At 35.6% G+C, this 24,766-nt stretch overlaps 1 protein-coding gene across 7 annotated transcripts in view; it reads right to left on the bottom strand.

Annotated features, from left to right (window-relative positions):
• The window catches only part of LOC110020590 (nudix hydrolase 9), a 52,444-nt gene that overhangs the window by 23,365 nt on the left and 4,313 nt on the right, over window positions 1-24,766 (bottom strand). For all 7 annotated transcript variants that reach the window (XR_002293542.1, XR_002293543.1, XM_020718743.1 and 4 more), the window contains exons 2-4: window positions 19,213-19,287; window positions 18,485-18,541; window positions 4,243-4,322 (exon numbers count right to left, since the gene is read on the bottom strand). Coding sequence is in view for 5 of the 7 variants with exons in the window: in XM_020718743.1 (XP_020574402.1) it covers window positions 4,243-4,322; window positions 18,485-18,541; window positions 19,213-19,287 (212 nt within the window). In the remaining 2 variants the exon portion in view is untranslated. The remainder of the gene's footprint in view (window positions 1-4,242; window positions 4,323-18,484; window positions 18,542-19,212; window positions 19,288-24,766) is intronic.

Raw genomic sequence — 24,766 nt, 5'->3', positions numbered from 1 at the left:
GGGCTACAACAAGTTCAGTGAAATAATCAAGATTAAAATAAGATTTTATGGACGGAAAAGAAACAAAATGTATGTTTATATGCAACTCGTATACAAGTCCACAACACATCTACAACATGTTATAATCGTATAAAATGTTAAAAAGAAAAGAATATAAAATAGGGAATTATGATTGTTGTATAAAACATATATTTCATCCATTCATATGTAATCATAAGTATATACATAAGATCTATCAATCTAATCATAGGAATATCATTTGTAATTTGAAAAAGAAAAGAATATAAAATAGGGAATTATGACTGTTGTATAAAACATATATTTCATCCATTCATATGTAATCATAAGTATATACATAAGATCTATCAATCTAATCATAGGAATATCATTTGTAATTTTGTAGGTCTCAATTATTTTCACGTTCTGTCATGTCATGGGTTGTCACACTGTCTAAATGTTATATTAGTTATCGATAAAGATTGGGCTCCTCCCAACATAATAGTTTATCAATAGCCCTCTCGTACCAAGTTTTCCTACATTATGTCCCCATTTGATCTCAATGGTTCCCGGAGCTATCTCTTTTTAAATATCAGGAGTCGGGAATCTCATCGTCCCCTATCATCCCTGCTTGCAATTATTCATATAATAACCTACTATAATAAGCATTTCATCTAATATATGTATGAATTATAATACATGAATATCTGCAAGTAATGATTTCTTAAGCATGTTCATCGGATTCATAACATAGTAAAATCATAAGTATCGTAAGTGATAAATCAAGTCTGCATTGTTACATTTTATGCATGTATAGATCCACAATTTACAGAAAATTATAGTTGCAATAATGTCAAACACATAATCACATTTAAACCTACATAGACTTATTTTCTTAACTTAGCAAAGAATTTTTTTATTGAATTCAAAGAGCATCCATACGACAAGTATTCTCAAGCTCGTCTTGAGGTCGTCGCCTGGTGTATGCAACGTGGAATTGTGGTTTTCCCAAAAATTCGTGAAATTCTCAGTGTATGTCTTAACTTAACTTTAAACATATTTCATTGTCAAAACTTACCTCAAATGAACTTACCTACATAAATCTTATTTTCCTAATACCTTCCTAATTCTTTTTCCTCCCTTCTCCTTATCCTTTCTCTGTTACCTGTGGAGTGGACCTAGCTGAGAGTGTAGCTATTTGTTTGTTGGCCCTTTGATTGTTCACGCCTAGCCATAGTAGCACCAAATCACGAAGGCTTCAATTTACGGTAAATGTCAAAGGTAAGTCGTAGGGAAGGAAAGGAATGCCTAAAATATTGTGAAATAAGGTTTTCCTGCTCATGATTTTCTCCCAGAGCTTCCAGTCATGAGTTGCAGTTCCTTGCAGGTCGCACGGCTACACCTACTATAATCAGAGTCACGACATCTCTTCAGCCCCGCAAAAACGAGATCTATTCAGTCCCGCAAAACCGAGATCAGGGATAGGGAATGGGAGATTACGAAACATCCTATACATTTATTTACCCCCCACAATTAAGCCCAGCCCTCCAAACTCATCCAGTCATTGCATGAACAATTTAATGTGGGAGAGGGTCGACCGCGAATAGTAATGAGATTATGGGATTTAAATAAGGATTTAATTAAGGTTAATTAAGCTAATACTCGTAACAATTTATATCTCCACATATATTTACAATTAATGCATAGTTTTATATATCAAATTGATCGAGTTAACGTGTAGAATTTTATAAAATTGATTTGATCAAATTCTGAGGGATCCCAAATTTGGTTGTTACAATACGCTAGTTTTCAGCTACAAAATCTAGCATGCAAAATCATTGTATTTTTGTAACAACTCATGTTGGTTACATCAAAATTATGAATATTCTGTTATGCATCTCAAATTGCATGACTGAGATAGCTTGAAGCTAGAGAAAAAATATTTATGTCGACCTGCACATTCATCCGAACAAAATTGGCATGCAGTATTAAAGATTAAAAGAAAGTAAAAGAAGAATTAAATGAAAATAGTTGAAGATTCAATATACATGGCATACAACCCATCGGGATTATATCAAAATAATTGAAATATTTTCTTTTCATGCACTTATATACTTTCATTATCACCATTCAAACTTTTCCGTAGGTGGTTCCTCATCTTTCCAAAACCACCCAGATAGAAATAATCTGATGACAGTAAATCACTATTTATTTTCCCAAATTGGTAAACACCATCCTTACAAGGCAACACAAGAAGCATACGCAGGATCTGAAAATTCATACCCTTCTATTCATAAAAATGGCTTCAAGTTGAATTTTCTAGAGACAAATCAAATATCAAACGAAGCATTGCCCGATATTTTCGCCCTCTAAACAGTCCTTGTAGATTTTTTATGGATGTTTATTTCTTTGTGATACCGGAGTTAACCCAAACCACAACCAGATGATCAAATATTTTATTGTTGAATTCAAAAAGTTTAAACGACGACTCTCAACATAAAATAACACCGACATGCAAACTATCAACCAACAAGGATGACTCCTCAAACAAGACTAAACAACACGAAATAAAATGATAGAAAACACATAACAACACTCTCATGTCGAGGACGGCAGGTTCGGCTGGAAAGGAAGGGGCGTGGTAATGTCGGAGCGAGCAGAGAGCAATGGTGCAAACTGGAAGCTACCCCAGCAATCCCTGAGTGATCAAGGACGTCTAGTAGCAACCCAAAGTGGTATTGTAAGGAAGACGGCCTGTTGGAAGGGAGCAAGGAAGTCTAGTTGCAGTTGGAGGTGCGACCTGCAAGGCAATCCTAGTAGAGGCAATCCTAGTAGAGGTTAGAGGGCCCGCGACCTGCTAGAAGAGAGCAAGGAAGTCTAGCAACAATCTAGAAGAGACTAGAGGTGGTGCGATCTACTGGAAGGGAGCAGTGGAGTCTGACGGCTACTAGAAGGTGTTGGGGGAGGTGCAGCCTGCTGGAAGGGACCAGGGAAGATCTTGTGGCTGCTAAAAGAGAGGCAATAGAAAGAAGTTGCAAGTATAAGTATCTCGGCGGGGTTGAGCAACAGTCGGAGCACCTTCCCGCCGTCGCCCTCGGAAAGAAAGAATGTCTCAAAGGCAGCAAACTGAAATCTGGAATCAACAAAAATTGGTTATCCCTAGGCAAACACAACAAATATATAATGGATCCTAACAATAAGAATAGGAAGGGATTGGAATATGAAAATGAATAGAGTTTAGGTAATGGAATTGGAAAAAGAACTCTCTATGAAAGAACTGGAATAAAAAAGGAGAGGGGGGAGGGGAGGTAACTCTCGTCCTTTAGAGGGCCCGGCAGATCCAGCACTTGGTCGGTCTAACACATGGCCGATTTAGCCAGCTCCCTACACCCGTGTCACGTTGCCTATCAAAAATACCTTTTATTTGATAACTCGTACTCTAAGATATTACATACATATATGCATGCATACATCCCTACATACATACATATGTATGTGTATATGTATCTATATATGTAATTTTAATCAATTATTTAGCTTAACTAAACTTTTAATATAGTTTAAGATAATGATGACATAAACTGCATTTCATAAGGATTAATAGAATTTAAATGGGTCATAATTAATAGCAAAAAAATGGAATAGGATTGCTTTAGCTTTCCAATGATATGTAAATGGTATAAATCAGACGAAATGAGATATTTATGCATGAAATATTGAGAATGTGTTTATTTTCAAATAGAATGTAACTTAATTGATTTCGATAATGATTTGTTCTATTATATTCGTGATTATTAGTTGTTTTGACCCTTTTAGCAATTTTTTTTCGTTTCTCACACCTCTAATTTTCATCATACTCTCGCATAGTGAATGTTTATTTCGCTTGTTCTAGTGTGGTGACTTTAGTGTTGCACGGATCTTTAATGAGTAATTTTGATATTTTGAAAATGATGACATAATTTGATTTGGAAAACAAGCAATCATTGAGTAACTTTCCTAACACGCGCACGTGGCATATTGAGGAGATTCCTTGTGATGCTATAGCCATCTTTCAGTGACGATATCATATTCAATCAAGATAATTCAAAACAAATATTAAAGCCAACAACACAATAAAACATTTTAAGAAAAGCTTTCCTCAGTTTTTTTTACACGCTAGTGGGCAAATAATATATGAAAAAAGAATGGCTCTTTCCAAATAAGGAAAAACAATATATGAGGACAAGGAAAACATAGGCATAGAACCTGTAATCTGTTAGACCCAATTGAAGGCATAAAGAGGATTTATTGCCACCCTCTGCATGATGAAGTGTGTATCCCCCATACTATAAATCAGAACAAATACAATGTCAGAAGCATCAAAGAATCTAAAAAGAAAAAAAAAACATGAGCCTATGATGGCCCCACCAAAACAGGATACGCCACTTTGAACAAATGAATCTTCCATTTTTAAATAGGTTCGGCAGTATTGCTTCAGCATAATAAGCATGCACAGGTGCTTTGATCAACCAAATGCTTCAATGAAACCTTGTTTGCACCAAACAAGAGTTGTGACGGCAGATCTATATGGTATTACTGCCTCAGAATAAATGAATAGATTCCATTCTTTAAAACGTCAAGCATGTTGTTAAATTATAAAAAGTAAGAAGATCTTATTGATGTTTCCATAATAGGCATTCAAGGAAACCAAAATTTTCGTTTCTGATTTTTATTGTCCAAAGACTCTTTTAAGTTAATGGACTGTAAATTCGGTATGTCTAGTCTGATTAGTTTCATGCCTGAGATACCATTGTGCTGCTGGAGCGCACAAGAATGCAGAACTGTTATAGGCGAACGCAGAGTGGAATCCCGTGATCTCCGGCGATCACGAGATTGAACGGGAGAGTTTTGCGCTCGTCAAATGTCTATAGTGGGATTTTCTTGCTACGTTGCTGCACCTACCTCTTTGGCCCCTTTTTTTTAATACTATTTTACTTAGAACTAAGGTTATTTTGAGAGGAAACTATTTATATGTTATTATTTTCAAGTTTTGGAGAATTTTTTAATCCTTTTTTTTTTTTTTTAATTTGGAGATCATTTCTCATGTTTTCTCCTATTTGGAGAGTTCTAGTCTACTTTTCTTCAAGTGGTGAATCAATATCTTAAAGAGAACAAAAGGTTGTATATCACCATTTGGCTGCACATTGCCGGACAACTATCGAACTCTTGTTCCTACGGAACATGCAGTTTCTTGTTCAATGGTAGCTTTTTGCCATTCCCCAACCATCGTTGTTGTTTTCACATCATTTCTTTATCCTACAACCCTCCTAAACCATCTCCTAATCTTCCCACACCAATTAGTTGCCCTAATTCGGTGTCATCTGATATCAGGGACTGACAAGCCATAAATCTCTAGGAATTTTATTTTTCTCACTCCAAAACCTCTACATAACTTAATCTAATACCTCCACCAAAAAACATTTCCCCATCTTCCACCTAGCCCTAACCCTAACCCACCCTACCTTAAACCACCTTTTTTTTAGTTGAATTTTGATTGGAAAAAAGAGACACCATATTGTCAAGGAGAAATACGCAAAAAGGAGTTCAGGAATTACAACTGAATACATGCAAAGAGAGTTCCTCCAACTGCAACAAAAGCTTGTCACCATTTAGAGGAGACAAGTAGAAGAGGTCACCCATATCATAACCACAATGGTGACACACTTGAACATTCCACAAATACATTTCTAGTGATGAGGAACTAATACCCCGATAATTTAACATTGAATATCAGAGAAGAAGCCAAAATTTTATAATGAAAATTAACTTGTTGACAGACGTTTAGATCCAAATGAATTTATTGAGTGGCTACTAACAGGGAACAAATTTTGTAGTACAATGACAATGACGTTCCTCAGAAGAAGCGAGCTAGATTAGAAGCTACCAAACCAAGAAAGAGCATGTCAATATGTTGGGAGAATTTGAAGCATCTTGGATAGCGAAAAGAAAAAACAAGATCATCACATGGTCCAAAATTAAAAAGGAAATGGAATACAAATATATTCCCTATGCTACCAACATGATATGTTCTTAAAACTATGAAACTAGCGCCAAAGAGGTTCTTCTATGGATTACACAACCGAATTTGATCAACTCATAATGAAAAGTAAGTTGGTGGAACAAGAGGAGCAAGGAGTAGAAAGATATCTTCGAGGATTGAAGCTATATATCAGCAATGTAGTTCAGTCGCAACATTATTGGTCCATAATCGAATTACAAATCCTAACTTTAAAAGGGAGAAGAAACAACATCAATAGGGAACCACCGCACCTTAAAGACACGTCTCGACCTCAAGATCAAACAGTAAGAACGCGCACAAAAGAACACCCAAATCGGCCTCTTGCTAAGAAAAATCAAGGGTAAATAAAATGCGGCTTTCACTAGCACTCCTAAACAATTCCTAACTAGAAAGCACTTGAGGCGCCACGATCTTAGACAAATTTCATTCAAATGCCCAAATAAAATAGCGATCTCTCTCACTGAATAAGAAATAGAGGAAGTAATGAACAATGACGTTGGAGGAAATGAGAATGTCGAGGAGGATCTGACGAGAGAGAGATCTTAATTATTTGATGAATCCTTCAAATTAAGCCTAAGAGAGAGCAATAGTGGCTCCACCATAACACCTTTCATATAAGTTGCAACATGAAAGGAAAGGTGTGTAATCCTATCATAAACGCAGGCAACTCTGAGGACGTGGTGTCTATCTGAATGGTCTACAAGTCGAACATTGTCGTGCAAAAGCACACCTGACCTTACTTTATGTCATGTTTGAAGAAAGATAATGAGATCACAGTTGATCGTGGAGTTCATTATTGGAGACAAGTCTTAGAAGCATGTGTGATGTGACGTGATATATATGGATACTTGTCACATCCTATTAAGTCATCCTTGGTAGCACGACTGTTACACACATTATGATGGTTACACGACATATTCTTTCACCAAGGATGAGAAATGCATCGAACTTTTATCGTGGAAGGAGTCTGAGGTAATGCACGTTCATACAAAATTTGAAAATATGATGTCATAAGTTATCTTTTTGTAAGCCTTAAGAGAAACACCAGTAGGACTAATATGGGTGGTCCAAAAAATCGACTAGTTGGAGAAACACATACAAGACACTAGGCAATCTCTATTGAGAGAACTTTGGGATGCATTGATCGATAGTCTACCTCATAGAGTACCACGACTAAGGGAAATCGAGCATGCCAAAAAAATCATTTCAAAATCTATTCTTTCAAACTGACCCGACTACGGGATGCGGCTAGCCGAGTATGAGAAGCTACAAAAGCAAGTTACAAACTTGAGGGCTAGAATTTTTGTTCGTGAGAATTAGCCCATACACAGTCCCAGCTTAAAGAATGATAGCTATTTATTCTACCATTGTAGATTTTGAAATTTCATGTCATATTTGGTGAATATGAGCAAAAAGTGTGGTGGGGTTGCCCTAGACACAATAAAGCAATGAATTTTTCATGCTAGTAGTAGATTAATCCCAAAAATTTCCAAAATAAAACAAAGCATCTCACACTTGAGAAGAATGACATGGGGAGCATCCCAGGAACACGAGAACGCATTCAAGGCAAACAAAACAGCAGGATCTTGCGATCTCCCACAATTTCGAAATCGAACGGGCAAGATTTTAACCCATGGAATCCTTGTAATGGGATTTTCCTGCTACTTTGCCATACCAACCCTTGTGGGTCCCTCTTTTTAATAGTATTGTAATTAGGATCATGATTTTTTTATAAGGAAAATATTTATATTTTATTATTTTCTAATTTTAGAGACTTTTTGCTTTGATTTATATTATTTGGAGAACATTTCTCCTTGTTGTCTCCTATTTTGAGAATTATAGCCTATTTTTTCAAGTGCTGAACATGTATCTTAAAGAGAAAAGGTGGTGGGTTATCCTCAATATATGTAACTAACCATTTCGTTGTTGGCATCAAGGTTTTTAGGTCGGATAGTCGTTAATATGTTGTTTCAACGTGTAATTTACTATCCAACAATAATTTTTCGTCGTTCCTCAACCACGGTTGCTGTTTCCACGTTCATTCTTTATCCTACAACCCTCTCTCCTAACCTTCTAGCACTTACTAGTTACCCTAGTTTAATGTTACATGTTTACTTTATTATTGAGTGAAGAGATATATTCTTTTTTAATTGGGCGTGAAGTTTCTACTTAAGTTATCAGAGTATCAATTTATGTGGCTCCGACAACACTTCTAAATATGTGTCGTGCCCCTGTTGGACATGTATCGGACACTGAAACTTGCTCAACACACCGGACACTAGTCTACAAAATATGAGTATGAATTTTTTTCGGGCCCAAACACATTCGGGGCACACTTGGCACCGCATCGGATTTGAGTTCAGCACAATTTGGAAAAAAAATGGGACACAGTAAGTATAAAATTATATATTTACGTATGACCCTAATTATACCTCAGTTGAAGTTGTCTCCTCTCTCGTCATGTCAAAGCTCCCCCTAATATTCAACAAAATCAAACATTTATGGGGCATATAATATTTATCAAAGTTGAGCATCAGTAGTTCTCTCTTTATTTGTCGAAATCAAGCACTAAAGATCCATCCTACATTCATTGAAGTCGAGAGTTGTAGTTTTATTTTGTTCATCAAAACCAAAATTGCACCTGTTAAAGTGGTAACCGTAAGCTTTTTTGTCGTAACCTGAGCAAGGTCAAACATGTTCGTAGAAGTCATCGAAATATCCCGTGAACATTACGATGTTTGAACTGAAGCTTCTATTCATCTGAGCCAAGTAGTCAAAACCTTCTTAGTTTTGTAAGTCATAATTTATATATTTTTCTCTTTAATGGTTAATAGTTATAAATCTATACTTATTCTAATTCTAAATGTTAAATTTTAACTTAATGAATTAAATAATGTGTAACCGTAGGATATTTTAAATTTTAATAGATAAGATAGAAAAATTCTTTTAAAATATATTATGTCTAAATTTAAAAATGAATTTCTATAAGCAAGACGTTTCATAATACAAATTAAATTTTATTCCTGCATACTTTATTTAGTGATGTCTTTAATAAAGAATACTGAAAAATAAAAATTTTATATTAAAAATTAATTAAATATTAAAATGTGTCCATTTTATGCAATGCCTTATTTTTTTCAATTATGTTTTATCCCCATATCGTGTCATGTTGTGTCTGTGCATCATAAGTTGCATAATTTCTCCAAAAAATTTTATTTCTTCCTCTTTCAAGCATTACACATTGCTACATATATATAATGAGGAAAAAGAAACAAAATAGGAATACCTTCCAAATAAGAAATAATATGAACAATAAATATCTAATAATGTAAACACAATTAATGAAACACATTCTAAATAAATGCAATAAATTCCTTTCTAACGCAGATTAGCACTTTCCAATACACCCCCTCAAGCCAGGTTGTTATATTGTACAAACTAAGTTAGGACTTCAATTTATCATGATTGACCCTCGGTAGTGTTTTGGTGAAAATACAAGCTGTCTGAAGTCGTATAGGGATATAACTAAGCTGAACAATTTCAACGTTAACCTTTGACGAGATGAAGTGTTAGTCAATCTCGATTTGTTTTGTTATGTCATGATGCACAAGATTTTTTTTTCTATACTAATAGCAGCTTAATTGTCATTAAACATCTTAACTGTCTTTCATCTCAACCTTAAATTCCCTAATAGTCTTTGAATCCACATTCCCTAGCATATTACTAGTACAAGAGCACAATATTCAGATTTTGCACTACTCCAAAAGACAATAGCTTGATTTTTACTTCTTTACATGAAGAGATTGCCTCAAACACATGAACAATATTAAGTGGTTGATTTCCTATCAGCTACCTCTCATGCCCAGCTAGGATTTGTGCATAGCTCAATCTCACATTTTTTCAAATCATTTGAAGAGCAAATCATATCCAGGGGTCATCTTCAAGTATTTCAACATTGTGTTCACCGCTTCCAATGACTCTCATTTGAATTATTCAAGTATTGTCGTATGAAACCGATTGAGTATGTAACATTAGGTTTTGTGTGTGATAGGTAAAATAGTTTGCCCACAAATCCTTGATACCTTCCTGTGTTAATTGGGCGACTTTCTTTGCTTCTATTCAGCCTTTTATTAAAATTCATATGTGTGATAGAATTTTTACATCCAAGTATGTTAATTTTACTTAACAGATCAAAGATATACTTCCTTTAGGACATGACAATTCCCTCCTTAGACCGAGCCACCTCAATTCCCAGAAAATATTGGAGAATACCAAGGTTTTTTTCCTCAAGTTTGGTTGTAAGCAACCTTTTTAATCAGATAATTTTCTCTGAATTATACCTAACAAGATAATATCATCAACATATACTATGAAAATAGTAATTTTACCTCAAGCATTGGACTTAACAAATAATGTATGATCAGTCTGACATTGATGGTATCCATTTATAATCTCAGTCTTAGCAAATATGTTAAATCAAGTACGAGAAGATTGTTTCAAGCCATATAATGACTTCTTCAACTAGCAAACCAATATATGTTCGACATATTTTCCAAACTTGAAGGTATATGTACTTTTTTAATCAAGTTCCCCAGTCAAGAAGGCATTTTTAACATCCAGTTGACGTAAAGGTCAATATTGGTTAACTGCAAGAGAAAGTAAAATTCGAACAATGTTTAGCATGGAAACATGTACTAAGGTTTCATGATAGTCAATTCCATATGAATTTGTGAAACCCTTGGCTACCAATCTGGGTTTGAACCTCTCTAAACTTCCATCTCATTGGTATTTAACCGTGAATATCCATTTGCAGTCAATGAGATTTTTCCCATGAGGCAACTATGTAAGTGTCCATACATTATTAATTTTAGAGCCTGAATTTCCTTTACAACCATTTGAATAAAGTTGGGAATCTACACACTATCAAGATTTATCACAAAAACCTTGTATGATGAAAAAACTTTCCATAAGCTACATAACTTGCAATTGGATGATCGGTGGGCCTTCGATCAAGAGATAAGGAATCTATACCATTATGATCATCATATGTAAGAGAACTTAGTTCAGGTTTTCGACAGTTCCTGATTTGCATGGTGCCCTCTGTATGCTCAGTGGTCCTTTTCCATCTGGCATAGACACGAAGTTTCGACCACTAGTGTCAAGTTGAGGTGGAGTTGCAATAATTGGTACAATTTTAATGATAGAGTTTAGTTCTTCAAGTGGAGTTGAATGAGTGGTAGGATTTGATTCAGTTGTTCAGGTGACTATTTAATTTAATTTGAGTGTCTCAGAGAAGATCCCAAATTAGATATTCCCTCTCGTTCTCATTTTGAACTTCATATTTGGGAAAGTAAAATTGATTCTAAAAAAAGATAGCATCCATGGAATTATATATACAGAGAGAGAGAGAGAGAGTAGTTGTATCCTTTTTTTTATTGGAGGAGTAACCAAAGAGATACATCTAAAAGATTTGGGATCAAGTTTGGTGTAAAGTTGTTGGGAGTAACCAAAGAGATACATCTGAAAGATTTGGGATCAAGTTTGGTGTAAAGTTGTTGGTGGATGTGAACAAACATGTTCCAATCAAAGACTTCCAATTTTAAGTCAGAAGAAACAAAGCGGATATGAGAATAGAATTTAATAAGAACATTATGAGAAAATTTAAATTTTAGGACACAACTATGCATTCTATTAAAAAGATTTGTGGTTGTTAGTATGGTTTCCCCCCAAAAAAGTATAAGCACATGATTATAGATCATAATGGCACATGCACTTCAAGTAAATGTATGTTCTTCTCCTTAGAGATCTCATTTTATTGAGAAATATCCACACAATAATTTATATGGATGATATCATGCTTGAAAAGATAACGACCAACAATGAAATTTTAATATTTATTAGCATCATCAGTTCTTATAACTTAAATTTTGCTTTGAAATTGAGTAAGGATTATTGACTGAAATGATTGAAATATGATGGCAATTTCAGAGTTCTCTCTCAAGAAAAAACGTCCACGATGTTCAAGGATGATCGTTTATGAATGATAGAAATAATCGCGCCACGTTTATATTTTTTTACTCCCAAGATATTACTATAAAATACAGCACAAGGATGTGAGAGTTTGTATTGTAGTTTAGAATATACATGGTTGGTATGTTTTGCAAGTTGACATGTTTTACAATGATAGAAATTAATTATTAATGAAAAGATGTGAAAATATTTTTTTCAATATAAGCAAAATTTGAATGAACAATGTGATAATGCCTTAACATGACTGGAATTTCAACTAAAGTAAACTTGGAATTAAAAACTATATTAATAAAATTTGAACTAGACTCAAAAATACAACTTGACGGATGAACTTTTCTACCGATGGGATTCCTTTTTTTTAGCAGATATAGACCACCATGCATATGAGCATCGTCAAGCAATCACCTTCCCTGAATCTACTACTTGAAAAATCACAAAAATTGGAATAAAATTTAGGAGTGTATTTTAAGTCACGATTAAGTTTGCTAATTGAAAGTACATTGCAATCTAATTTTGAAACATAAAGAACAGAGTAGAAGTGAAGACTCTTTATCAATTCAATCGCCAATTCAGTTCATGTTACTAAAGAGAATGAACCATTTGCTGTTTGAACTGCAGAATAACTGGTGCATAGGTTGTAATTTTTTAATGCATTGATATCTCTCGTCATGTGATTAGAGGCATCAGAGTCAAGTATCCAAGGTTTTAGTTTATTGCTTTGAAATAAGAGCATGGGGAAAGATACATTGATGTGCCAACAGACTGATCGATTGCTCAGTAGAGGATTGTCATACTTGTCCAAAACTGTCACCAAGTCATAACATCTTATACAGTGCCTTAATTTGCTCGTTGATCAATCAACTGACTTTTGTATTGTTGTAGGTTGTGACAGTGTTATTTGCACGATTCTCCTTTATCATATCTTCCATTGGATGACTTTCAATATGTAGGTTTTTCATGTAATTTCTAACATGTTTCCCTCACATAACAAGACTTCTTATAATGATCGCACTACAATTGTCCTTTCCTGATTTTATTACTCTAAGAGTTGTGAGTGCACAAGGCTGGCCCTTCAACAAATCATGTGGTGTGATTGTCTGTTATTATTAACTTCTTTCTACTCTCCTCCCTTCAAACTTCTACAAATATCTTTTGGATGGTAGAAAGGGGTTTAAGGCTTCGTTTGAGAACAATTCTCACGCTACATTTAATCGCACGAAAAACCGCATCGGGGAAAATGTATGTTTGTTGATCTTTCGTTTTCGGCGCATCTTCGAAAGTTTGAGAGAACGAACGCGAAAAAATTAACGTTTCGCACTGGAGATGCTCGTCGTCGTTCTATGACGAAGCTTTCGAAGGGGCTTCGCCAAAAGGCAAAGCCCCCTCAAACGGAGCCTAATTCCCATGATTCTTCAGTTTATGTCATTTAGATCTTTGTTGAGGTCAAGAAGAAACTTGATGGTCCATCTTTGTTCAATAATTTTCTTCAACAAGACAAATTCATTAGAGCATTTGCAAGAATAAATCTCATATAAGTCCAGTTGCAGCCAACAGTTTGTGATAGTGTTGAAATATTGAGTATTCCCCTTATCATAGATCATGTAGCATGATCTGAATCTCAAATAACTTAGAGGAGTTTTGAGTGCTAAAGTAGGTGTAAGATCCAAACCTTTTCGTTTTATCCTCCTATGCGATCAGCGCTCCGTTGCTGCGATTTTTCCTTTGTTGTGTTGCATCATTAGATCGTATAAATCAATCGATGCTTTTCTTTCCTTCTTCGCATGTTTCCAATTTCATTGATTTCACGATTCTATTTCCTATTTTGCTCGTCGTTTTCTAAATCAGGTTCCTTTTCCTTCTACGTTGCTTTACCGACTTGCCCACTACCACTTTTTAATATTTAGAGACGATGGAAGCTTAGGGCAACGCAACTTTCTTCCCTACAACCACCAATCTCAGTTTTGCTCAAAACCATCGCCTTTGTAACCAAACTCCCACAATACAGTCACGATTATAGCTAGTCAAAAAGGCACGATGGGATCGTGGCATAAAAAACCACTAAAACTCTTATATATCTCCTCCTAACAACTTCACTGCCCCATCCTCCTTACCACCATAGTCGAGGCTTAAGGTGAGCTCACTCCTCTCCTTTCTTTCTTTCAAAAATATTGTTATCAAATTTAAAATCAACTAGAGTTATTATTTTACTTGGAAATCTCATTAGGTTAGAATATCGTTAATTTTGAAGCAAACATCACACTTTCTTATTTTACTAAAAATAAAAATCATAATAGTAAACTTATTTAATAATGGACTTGAATCTATGATCAAATAACTAAGATTAATTAGGCTATTTCTAGCTTAATAACTAACTAATTTTTAATATGTTTGCTGTATATGAATTAGATGTCTAATATTGTGTAGGATTTGTTGATCCATACTCTAGGTACTAGTAGTTGGACCTCAAGCAGTTTTGAAATCTTATATACTTTGTCCCGAGATAAGTAACTATCATTCATTTGAGATAAATGCATCCTTCATTGTAAGGGGCAAAATCCTTGCTACTTATATTAGATTTGTAACTAGTAGTAGGTTTGACAGTCGTATCCTTTAAACGCTGTTAATATATTTACAGTAGATTTTATTTATTGTTCATAATAAATTTTATAAGTAATTAATCTTGTTTTATTATTGCATGGACTCCTTAATTGCTTGTGTATCGTGTCTCCAATGATTATTATTTCTTTTATAGTTTTGATGTGTTAAATTGCATTGTTAATTCATAATTATACATAATTAGTGATTGACATATTGTAGTTGCACTCCTATGCTTTGATTGTAGTGCATTAAATATGCTTAATATTATAATATTTTAATATTGGTATTAACCTATTTGTTATGGCTAGTCCGACCGTGAATCCTCAGTTAAATCATTGGATTTTCATGGGGTTGATGTTTATCTTTCTTTATTTCTGAGTGTCGTAGGAAACCAACTATACATATAAATATAATTATACACACACATATACTAAACTTGTATATTATCAAGTAGTGTTAAAATATTGATAAGTCATATATGTATAAACACACCTAATATAGTGGAATATATTTACTTTAAAGTGCAAGAGTTTAAGTTACTTACATTCATGAGCATAAGCATGTGATAATCTTTTTTGTAAATCTTATTATGCATATAATAAATTATCTATTTTTATTATTCATATTGCATGCCCCAATTCCTAATCATCTATACTTTAATAAATATTGGCTATTTACTAAGTTTGATTTTTCAAGCTCATTGATATTTTATATAGCAAATTTATCCAGCGACTTGCAGGATTATCTCAACTGGAGCAGACTTTTTAGTTTTAGACTTTCTTATGGATATTTTCAATTTTGCATTTGTTATGATACTTCCTCTTTTGGATTTAGGGTTGTTGTTTCCTCCTATCATTTTAGTTTTGCTTCAATTAGTTTTGTTTTTCTTTCTTGGACTATGGAAATTATATCAGTTGGACTATGGAATAAAATTTATTCTTCCTTATTTCTTTTTGTTATTACTTGTATACATGTCTTCTTTTGAGAAGACAAAACATGTTTAAATCCTTTCATCACGCCCACCGTTGATGGGGTGTATCTCCTTCTGAACCCAGGGTTTGACTGTGGGTCTCACCTGCAACCTCCCATAACTCATTGGTTGGCCTATAGAGCATAAAGTATTTTCCAATCTCCATGGCAATGGAATTTATTAACCATGACATAACCAAGTGGTGGTCAATTTTACAAGCCCGATATCAAGAATCTGTGATTACTGGAGCCAAAATTACCCCTATAAGATGTCCATCTTCCCTCTCCCATGGACATACATGAAGACGAACTATGACTATTGAAGAAAATTTTGGTCATGTAGTTCATGCTTAGCGACTAGGTGGGATGAGTTATCAAGTACGATAGGTGCTGAAGATGTAGGCTCAAATCTAGGGTTGACTTCTGAGGAAGAAGATTGTGAGACCAGGCCTTATTTGACCCTGATAAGATTGTGAAACCTGAATCGAGAATATATGCTCCTTGAAAGGCCGCGAGAGAAGTTCCCTTAGTTCGACTGCTCAGTTGGATGAGCGAGAAGGAACTAGAGGAAGGTTCACAGCATTAGATTTGGATGCATCCTGCACCAGACGATCGGTTTTCGGGTCGACGACACGCGAGATGGAGGCTAGGACAAATTGAATCATTCGCCGCTTTGGCAAACCAAGGAGGAAGAAAATCCTCTATTTCAATCGATACTTCTTAGATCCAAGAAGAAAGAAGAGAAAATGCTCACGAGAGATTGCAGGAAAAGAATGAAAGAAATTGAAGGGGACGTTTGGATGGAGCGTTCGGACACAACGTTCGATTTGAATGGTTATGTTATTTGTTCTATTGGAACTGCTCGACGGAAGATTGTAATCTGATCAAGCAGAAGAGATGAACGATGGGAATGTTCTGGTCAAGCGAAAGGATTGAACGACGGAGCATTGCGATCTCGCACGTACGCGAGGAGATGACATGATGACCCTAGCTCTCGTGCGTACGAGAGGAGACGACTTTGTGCGTCAAAGATAGACTCAAGGAAATCCTACGGATTCATCATGGTTGGCGATGATGAGGAAGCTTCGTTGGAGACGTGGAGGATGCTTCGGTCCTTCTTTGAACTTGAAGCATTCGGCAAACGAGGAAGATGAAGGAGATAGTGTCCTCAAACGCGAATGATAGATTTCTCAACTCTAATACCATGTAGAAATTCACAAAAATAATTTATTTCTTCTTATTCCAGGCATTACACATTGTCACACACACACACACACACATATATATATAATGAGGAAATGAAACAAAATTAAAATTCCTCCAAAATAAGAAAAAATAGAAGAACAATCTAGTAATGGAAACATGATTAGTGAAAAATATACCGAAAAAAGGAAATAAATTCTTTCCTGATGCAAATTGGCACTTTCCAATATAGGTATTAATAATGGTATATACATAGAGATTAAATGCAATATCCTTGCAGACATAGTCTTGGATGTCAAAGGCATTTGCTATGCTGGAGGAAAGATGTAATCTTCAAAACCATTCAATGTTCCAGATGTCCAAAACCTTCATCTTCAAAGGTTATTTCTGCAAATGTCTCCTAGATGGTAGGAAGTGGGGTAGGAAGGGGTTTAATTCTCATGATTCTTACCCTGATTTCATCTACATCTTTCTTGAGGCCAAGAAGGAACTTGATGGTCCTCTTTTGCTCAATAATTTTCTTATACAAGACAAAGCCATCAAGACATTTCCATAAATAAATTTCATGCAAATCCAATTGCAGCTACCAGCGTGTGAGAGTGTTGACATATTGAGTAATGTTCAATTCTCCTTCTTATAGAACATGTAGTTTGGTTTCAATCTCAAATGACTATGAGGAATTTTCAAAGCTACATTAGGTCTCATGTGCAATCTCCCATATCTCGTTGGTATCCTATAAAGCCGGAAGTTTTCTCCAATCTTTGTGGTCATGGAATTTATTAATCATTATATAACCAAGTAGTCGTCAATTTTTCAAACCCAATATTTAGAATTTGTGATTTCTAGAGCCAAAATTTCACATGTAAGATGTCTAATTACCTCTCTCGTAGACGTACATGAAGACGGACTGTGACCATTGGAAAAAATTCTAGTCATGTGGTTTATAATTAGAGATTAGATCGGATGAGTTATCAGGGATGATGGGCAATGAAAATGTAGGCTTGAATCTAGAGGTGACTTACGAGGAAGAAGATTGTGAGGCCAAGTCATGTTTGGCCATGATAAGATTATGAAGCATGAATTGAGAAAACCTGCCCCTTGAAAATCTGACTTAAAACTAGTCTTTAGAAGAAAGTGGTACCTTGCCTAAATATACTACATTCCTCGAGGAAAAAAAACAACAATATAACCAACGATGGTCAAAGAAATTCTTGGTAAAAATCAATACTCAAGAAAAGTACAAGATGTGTGTTTGTGTGGGTATGGGTAAAAAACCATCTACAACATCACAAACAATGATTAAAATGATGTAATCACACCATCAGTAACAAAATGTTAAATTGCTTTATTAATTCCATGGGTTTGAGAACTTTTCACCATCATGGAAGGAACTTTAATTTGTTTAAAGTTATAAAGTAATAAAAATCATGATAAGTCTCATTCTTTCACATTTTGATTTGGGTGAGAACATTTACTCATGACATTTTCAGAGAAAAAGGGCAATATCATTTGGCCCCTAATTTACTTGTGATAAATTTTGCTCTACAAATTGCTGAGTTCTAACACAAAATCATCAATATGACACCAGCAAGAAGAAATTAAACTGAGGAATAATGAGTTATGACATACTCTGAATTTCTTGCCATTATATAGTGATGGCTTCTTTTCAACTTGACAGGTCCATATCTATAAAATAGGAAATCCAGGTTGGTAAGTAAAACAACACAGAAAGGTTCAAAGCAGCACTTAATTTATCAATATGTGAAATGCTTGAGAATTCTGAACAGTTTATGCTTACACTATGTCCAATCTCAGCATCATTAATCAGAAGATGCTAGCACAACAAAGCAGGATGACTTATTGGCTCAAGAAATTTGTATAATAACACGTAACTTTTAAGAAGAAGAGCAGTCGATGAACTTTTTTCCGCAATATTAACAAAACTATGCTACGGCAAGAACGGTAACACCGGACATGGATTGACTCAACTTCTTATAAAGCATAGAGTCTCATCTTTGGTTCAAAGGAAAATTTTGTTCTGCTAAGACCACCGTTATCTATAAATTATAGGGAAATTTACATACATACCACAAAATTCTTATGTATTTACATATCTAACATCCAGAGTCTGATATTCACATTTATAACACCTATGCATGAAAAGGTGTATTTCACTTTTGAAAAAGTAATGATGGTTATATTTTTTATGTGATTTTAAAGATTTGAATGGTATGCATGTAAATGTGAATGTTTAGGTGTTAAATATGTAGATACAGAATGATTGTGTATGTAAATGCCCCTAAATTATATCAATGCATAACTAGGATTGAAAGTAATGGAATAAAAAAATTCAATACCTCATTTATGGATTCCTCCAAGTCAGCATCTGGGTGAGGAATCCTGTCATATGATACGCCGAAGTCAACATATACCTTCATTCAACAAGGAAAATAAAAGGCATTTTGAGATCCGACATGAATTAGAAGACACAAAAGTTAAAAGATTGCGAACAGGGACCTATCTACATCGAATGAAATATAAATAAATCAGAAAATAGAAAACAGAACAAAAAGGTTTGATTGTGTTCAATCCTTGAGTCAATAAAAAGTCCTTTGAGCAAAATCAAATCCAACACATCCATCGATAAGCGGAGGAAAAGAATCAAGAAGTAAGGGCCATTTTCACATCCTATAATAAAATATAAAAAATCTGACTCTTATAATAATATATCAACATGTATTTTCAATTAAAAAAAGAAAGTCAAAACCATTTTCACATCCTAAATGACCTAGAAGACCCAAAAAGTTGGCAAGTGGGAAAAGGGACATGCACGGATCTCATAAAGCTAGCATAAAATAATAAAGGGGAAATTACATACATAGCACATAAAACTTTGCTATTTACAAACTAGCACCCTTCTTCATCCGTTTTTTAAATTCTCACACAAATAATAAAATTCAAAATAAAACCGCAACCCATATTTTTCAAATTCATCAAATTCCCGACGAATTGATCATGACAGACGCAATTTGATGGTTCAAAAAAAATGTCTTCGGTGCTAATTTTGTAAATAGCAAAGTTTCTATGCATGTCAATATCCCAGTAATAAAACAACACGAAAAGGGGAAAACAAATGGAACAAAATGTTTGATAGTGTTCAATCCTAAAGACAATGAAACATTATTTAAGCAAAATCAAATCAATATATACAACAGTAAGAGGTAGAAAATGAACTAACATACAAAGATAACCACATACTAAGAAGATACACAATTAATTAGAGTTGAATATCTCTGCATCTTAAATTAATTCATAATCTTAAACTTGCAATCCTTCTAATTACGGACAGTTGCATCAATTAAGTGGCAAAAGACACCTTTAAGATATTTCAATCCTGCAATAGTTTTAACATAAATTAACTTCAAAATAAGTTAATCTTTTGGTTCATGCAAAATGCTTATTGATATTTGAAGAATTATAGGAGTTGTTAGAATGGCATGGTTAGCAAATCCTTTATATAAAATACATATAATATGAGAATGCGAAATGATTGGAGTGAGCAAGGCTTATAAGGATACGTCCAATATTCTAAGGGAGATGATGGTGAAATAAAGCATTAGAAAATCAAGTCATCGTGGAAGAATCAATGATTTATGATTTAGATCTACTATAAACTTTGTACTAAAAAAATTAATCATGAAAATAAATAAATATTTATATAATTTTTGTTGATCAAGAAAATACACTATCAAATACCATGATAATTAATTCTTTTAGCACATAGGAAAAAAATTTTACATCTTAGAATATTAATGCTATTAAATTTTATTAATCATTGGCTACATAGTAGCATTAAAAGTGGTTGTAGAGAGTAATCGACAAATATTCTTCATAGTGAGGGTTATATTAAGGACTAACACTACTTTCAAATATTTTCATATCAATTATAGATATGCTTATAAAAAATATTCAAGATCTTTTGGTATAGGTTTTTTGAGAATGGCCTGCTTCTAATAGCTGAATCCAACTGTGGAGCAGCTAAAACGTATCAAAAATATGGTAATTTTAAGTAAACAATGATGCTGGGATATTATGTAAAATCTAGATGTTATAAGTTTAATTATCTAAACAAACTTCAAAATTAAATAAATATGATTAAAATTCGAGAAGTAGATTAAAAAAATCATATGAAAATAGAATATCTGGAGAAGTATAGGGAAGTTTTACAAAACTACAAGTAAAATAGCTATGGTAAAGGAATTAGACATTCGAGTGGAAAGAACAGGCACTGATAATCGAGTAAGACAAATAAAAGAACATCGAAATGTATGTGTGGCAAAATATGAATATAAAATGATAAATGGTTGCATTAAAGGGAGGATAAGGAGTGACAATTTTTTTAAGATAAAATAGGGAAATATACTCAGAATGATTTGAAGCAGCAAAACTAAGCACAAAAGTTGCAAAGTTAAGATAAGTCTATAATTTAATGCTTAAAAAAAATGAAGGGTGGGGATGCAAAGATCTAAAGTTGTATATGAGTTGTGATAAAAATTTTATAACCAAAGTTACCAGCGTATAGTGGACTAACTTATCTTCAGCATTTGTGTGGCTTTAGTGCTCTTCCTTGACACTAAATCAACCTATCCCTCACAGCACTTGGAATTGTAAGCACAAAACACTCTAGGAAGAAGAGTATGGAGAAGTATTAGAGAAAGGAACACTTCACTAAGAAAAAAGATTACAAACCTTGAATGTTTGGAACCTTAGATGGATGCTTGGATAGTTACAAATAAGGGAAGGGACTCCTATTTATAGTCCCCTCCAAGTCCAAGGGAATATTCTATAATAGCCTAATTTTTAAATAATTCTACACTATTCTCTTATTTGCATATATGACTCCTAAATCCTTCTAGGTTATTCTTGAGTTATCCTCGGAGTTTTTCATTCTACTATTCTCTAGAATGAGGTGGTATCTTCTAGATTTATAAATATTTATCTCATCATTCTGGTCTTCTCTAGAACCTTTCGTCCCTTTGGTTGCCTTGCCAATTTCTAGAAGATGGCGAAGCATGACACTCTCCCCCACTTAAGTTCGCAATGCCCTCATTGTGGCTTCGCCGTGACACTCGGACCAGCTTCCTTTGTTTGCTCACAAACTTGGGTTTTTTCTTAGTAGTATGGGTGAGGAGTGTCATGCAGTGACACTTCATGGCTGGCGGCTTAGTCCTTGGCTCTAACCTAATCAAATGATTTTTCTCCCTTCCTAGTGGTAGTTCGTTAAGAACCTCCATCACTTCTCTTGGCATGTCTTCTTCGGGTTTTACTTCTTCATCGGAGTCCAAAATAACAGCCAAGTAACTCCCCTTGCCTTTTGGAATGCCCTCTTTGAATTGGATGGTACTAAGCAAACTTGATTCATTTCCATGATACATATGCTATTGGCAAAAGGCATTGTGAACGCTCTTGCTTGATCCAAGAAGTTCATTCCTAAAACAACTTTAAAATCATCCATGGGAATAACAGAAGAGTCCAAGGTACCTGACTACGCACCAATACTGGTCTTTACTCCTCTGGCTATTCTATGGATTGGTTTTTTTATTGAATTGCCCACCTTCATGGAGCCTCCTCCATTTGTCATCTGCAAACCCAGTCGCTTTGCTTCCTCGACGAAGAAGTTAAGAGAAGCACATGTGTCCACTATTGCTATAATAGTCCTCTCACCTATTATAATCTCCACAAAGAGTAACCCCTTCGTTTTGGGTTTTGTTGTTTGCATCCCATTCAGTAGTCGTATAGACCCTACTAGTGTTGTTGTGTCGCCACCTTCTTTCTTTTGATGGTTTGCAGTGAGAGAGTTTAGAGACTTCATCTGAGGACAATCCCTTGCCCAATGTGGTCCATCACAAAGAAAGCTTCGGTTGTGTAGTTTAGTTTAGTCATTTTTAGGCTTTCATTTGTTTTTCATTTTGGATGAAGTTGATTTGTGGCGGGTCTTCCTTATGTTGAATGTTGTCCTCCCCCTCTTTGACATAAGTACTCTTCTTATCATTTGGTTTTGTGCACTCTCTTGAGTGATCAACTAGGCGTTCGGCGATCGCGATGGCAGTGGCAAAATTTTGCACTTTGCGCTTCCTAAGCTCAGCTTTTGCCCACAGTTGAAATTCATCTATGAAATTGAAAAGAGCATCCTTGTCTGACATGTCGGGAATTTCAAGAACAAAACTTGTAAACTCCCTAATGCATTCCCAAATCGATCCCTCTTGCTTGAGCCTTCGCAATCGGGCTTTGGTCTCATCCTCAGCGTTCGCGTGGTAGAATTGTTTCTTTAGCTCCTTAAAGTCGTCAAAGGTAGATATGATGCACATAGCTTTCTCTATATCTCATCGTCTTCTTCTCCACCATAACATAGTAATATCTGAAAGATAAAGAGCTGCAAATTGTATTTTGCATCTTCACCCGTAATCCACATCGCTCCAAAATATTTTTGAACTTCAATCCTCTTGGCTTCGAAAGTATGTTGATTGGTTGGTGTTGTTGGTGCCCACTTACATAGCGAGATGTCTTCACGAATTTTCTCAAAGCTAGCATGTATGTCACTCATCTCTTCTTTATGGGATCTTCGTACCTCCTGGAGCTCCCCCATCAAATTTTCCCGCATCTTAGCCATAGGGTCCCTTAAAAACTCCCCCAGCTGGAGCATCATATCTCTGATTGTCGAATGGATTGTGATGTTGTTGACCTCATTTTTGTGAGGTCTTAGTCTCCTACTCCCAGAACCCATAATCTAGCCTTAGGAGTTCCTGGTTGACCATCCTAGCGGACTAGTAATGGAGCCCACCTCCCGTAGAACTTCAAGCCACTTCTTGACTCATTTTTGTGAAGAACTCGCATGAGTGGTTCCAAGCACTCAACTTTTAGTTGCAAGGGCTAAGGACCAACATGTAGAGGGCCCGAAATTGAGTTCCTATAGTATAAACGGCCTTATGTGAACCTTTTGTGACTCGATTACTCGCAAACGCCGCAATTCACGCACTCACTGCACCACACACGACTTTGACTTGATTTGACTCGTCCGCCGGCAAACTCGCTCGAACGACCTCGGATGACGAAACGGACCGCGCCGACGCGTTCAGAACGTCTACTTTAGCTAGAAAGGACACCCATATTGCTGTGGTTCCACACTCGCGCGAACTGCACGGATATCGATGCACCTTTTTTTTAGCGGTGTGCGGGCCCGGGCTTAACTCAGGTCCGACTCGAGTTTGATTCAGGCTGGACTCGGGCTGAACGCGGGCTAGGCACCAGCTCACCTAAATTTGAAATTCAAATTTCAAAATTCAAATGGATTATTTAATTTTTGTCTTAATTAAGATTAATTCAGGAGTTAATTATTTCCATTTATTTCCTTCCCCTGCATTTGGAAATGATTTTATTTCCCCGCCCAATCGTTCCAGAGGAACGGCTCCCGCTTCAATTCTAAAAGGAAGGAGCGTCTTCTTCCTCGGCGATTGGACTTAATTGGCTTGGCCCGAGCTCTTCTTCCCCGCTGGCTCTCGCTCAGCTTTCCCATTCCTATTGCATTTCCGCTGCAAGCACGAAGCTCGCCCGCTCGCCTCTTCCCCACGCCGAAGCTGCTCGATCCCGTCTTCCTCCTCTGCCTTTCCCGAACGCCTGCTCCTTCGGCCTCCCTACTCGCAGTCGGCTTGATTCGCCTCCCCCAAGCTCCTCTCTCCCGCTGGCCTTCTCCCTCTCTCGAGATCTCTCTGCTCGATCCCTCTCAACAGGAAGAGACGAAGCATCCTTCACTGCGCCGAAGATTCTCGCCTGTCCCGCTAGTCTTCCCGAGCTCCTGCTCATCTTCTTACGCTCGCAAAACACCTGCCCGCTCGTCCCTCCTTCCTCCGCACC

The sequence above is a fragment of the Phalaenopsis equestris genome, unplaced genomic scaffold, assembly GCF_001263595.1.
Source record: "Phalaenopsis equestris unplaced genomic scaffold, ASM126359v1 Scaffold000104, whole genome shotgun sequence".
Classification (NCBI taxonomy): Eukaryota; Viridiplantae; Streptophyta; class Magnoliopsida; order Asparagales; family Orchidaceae; genus Phalaenopsis; species Phalaenopsis equestris.
This window is presented reverse-complemented; position numbering and strand designations above follow the sequence as displayed.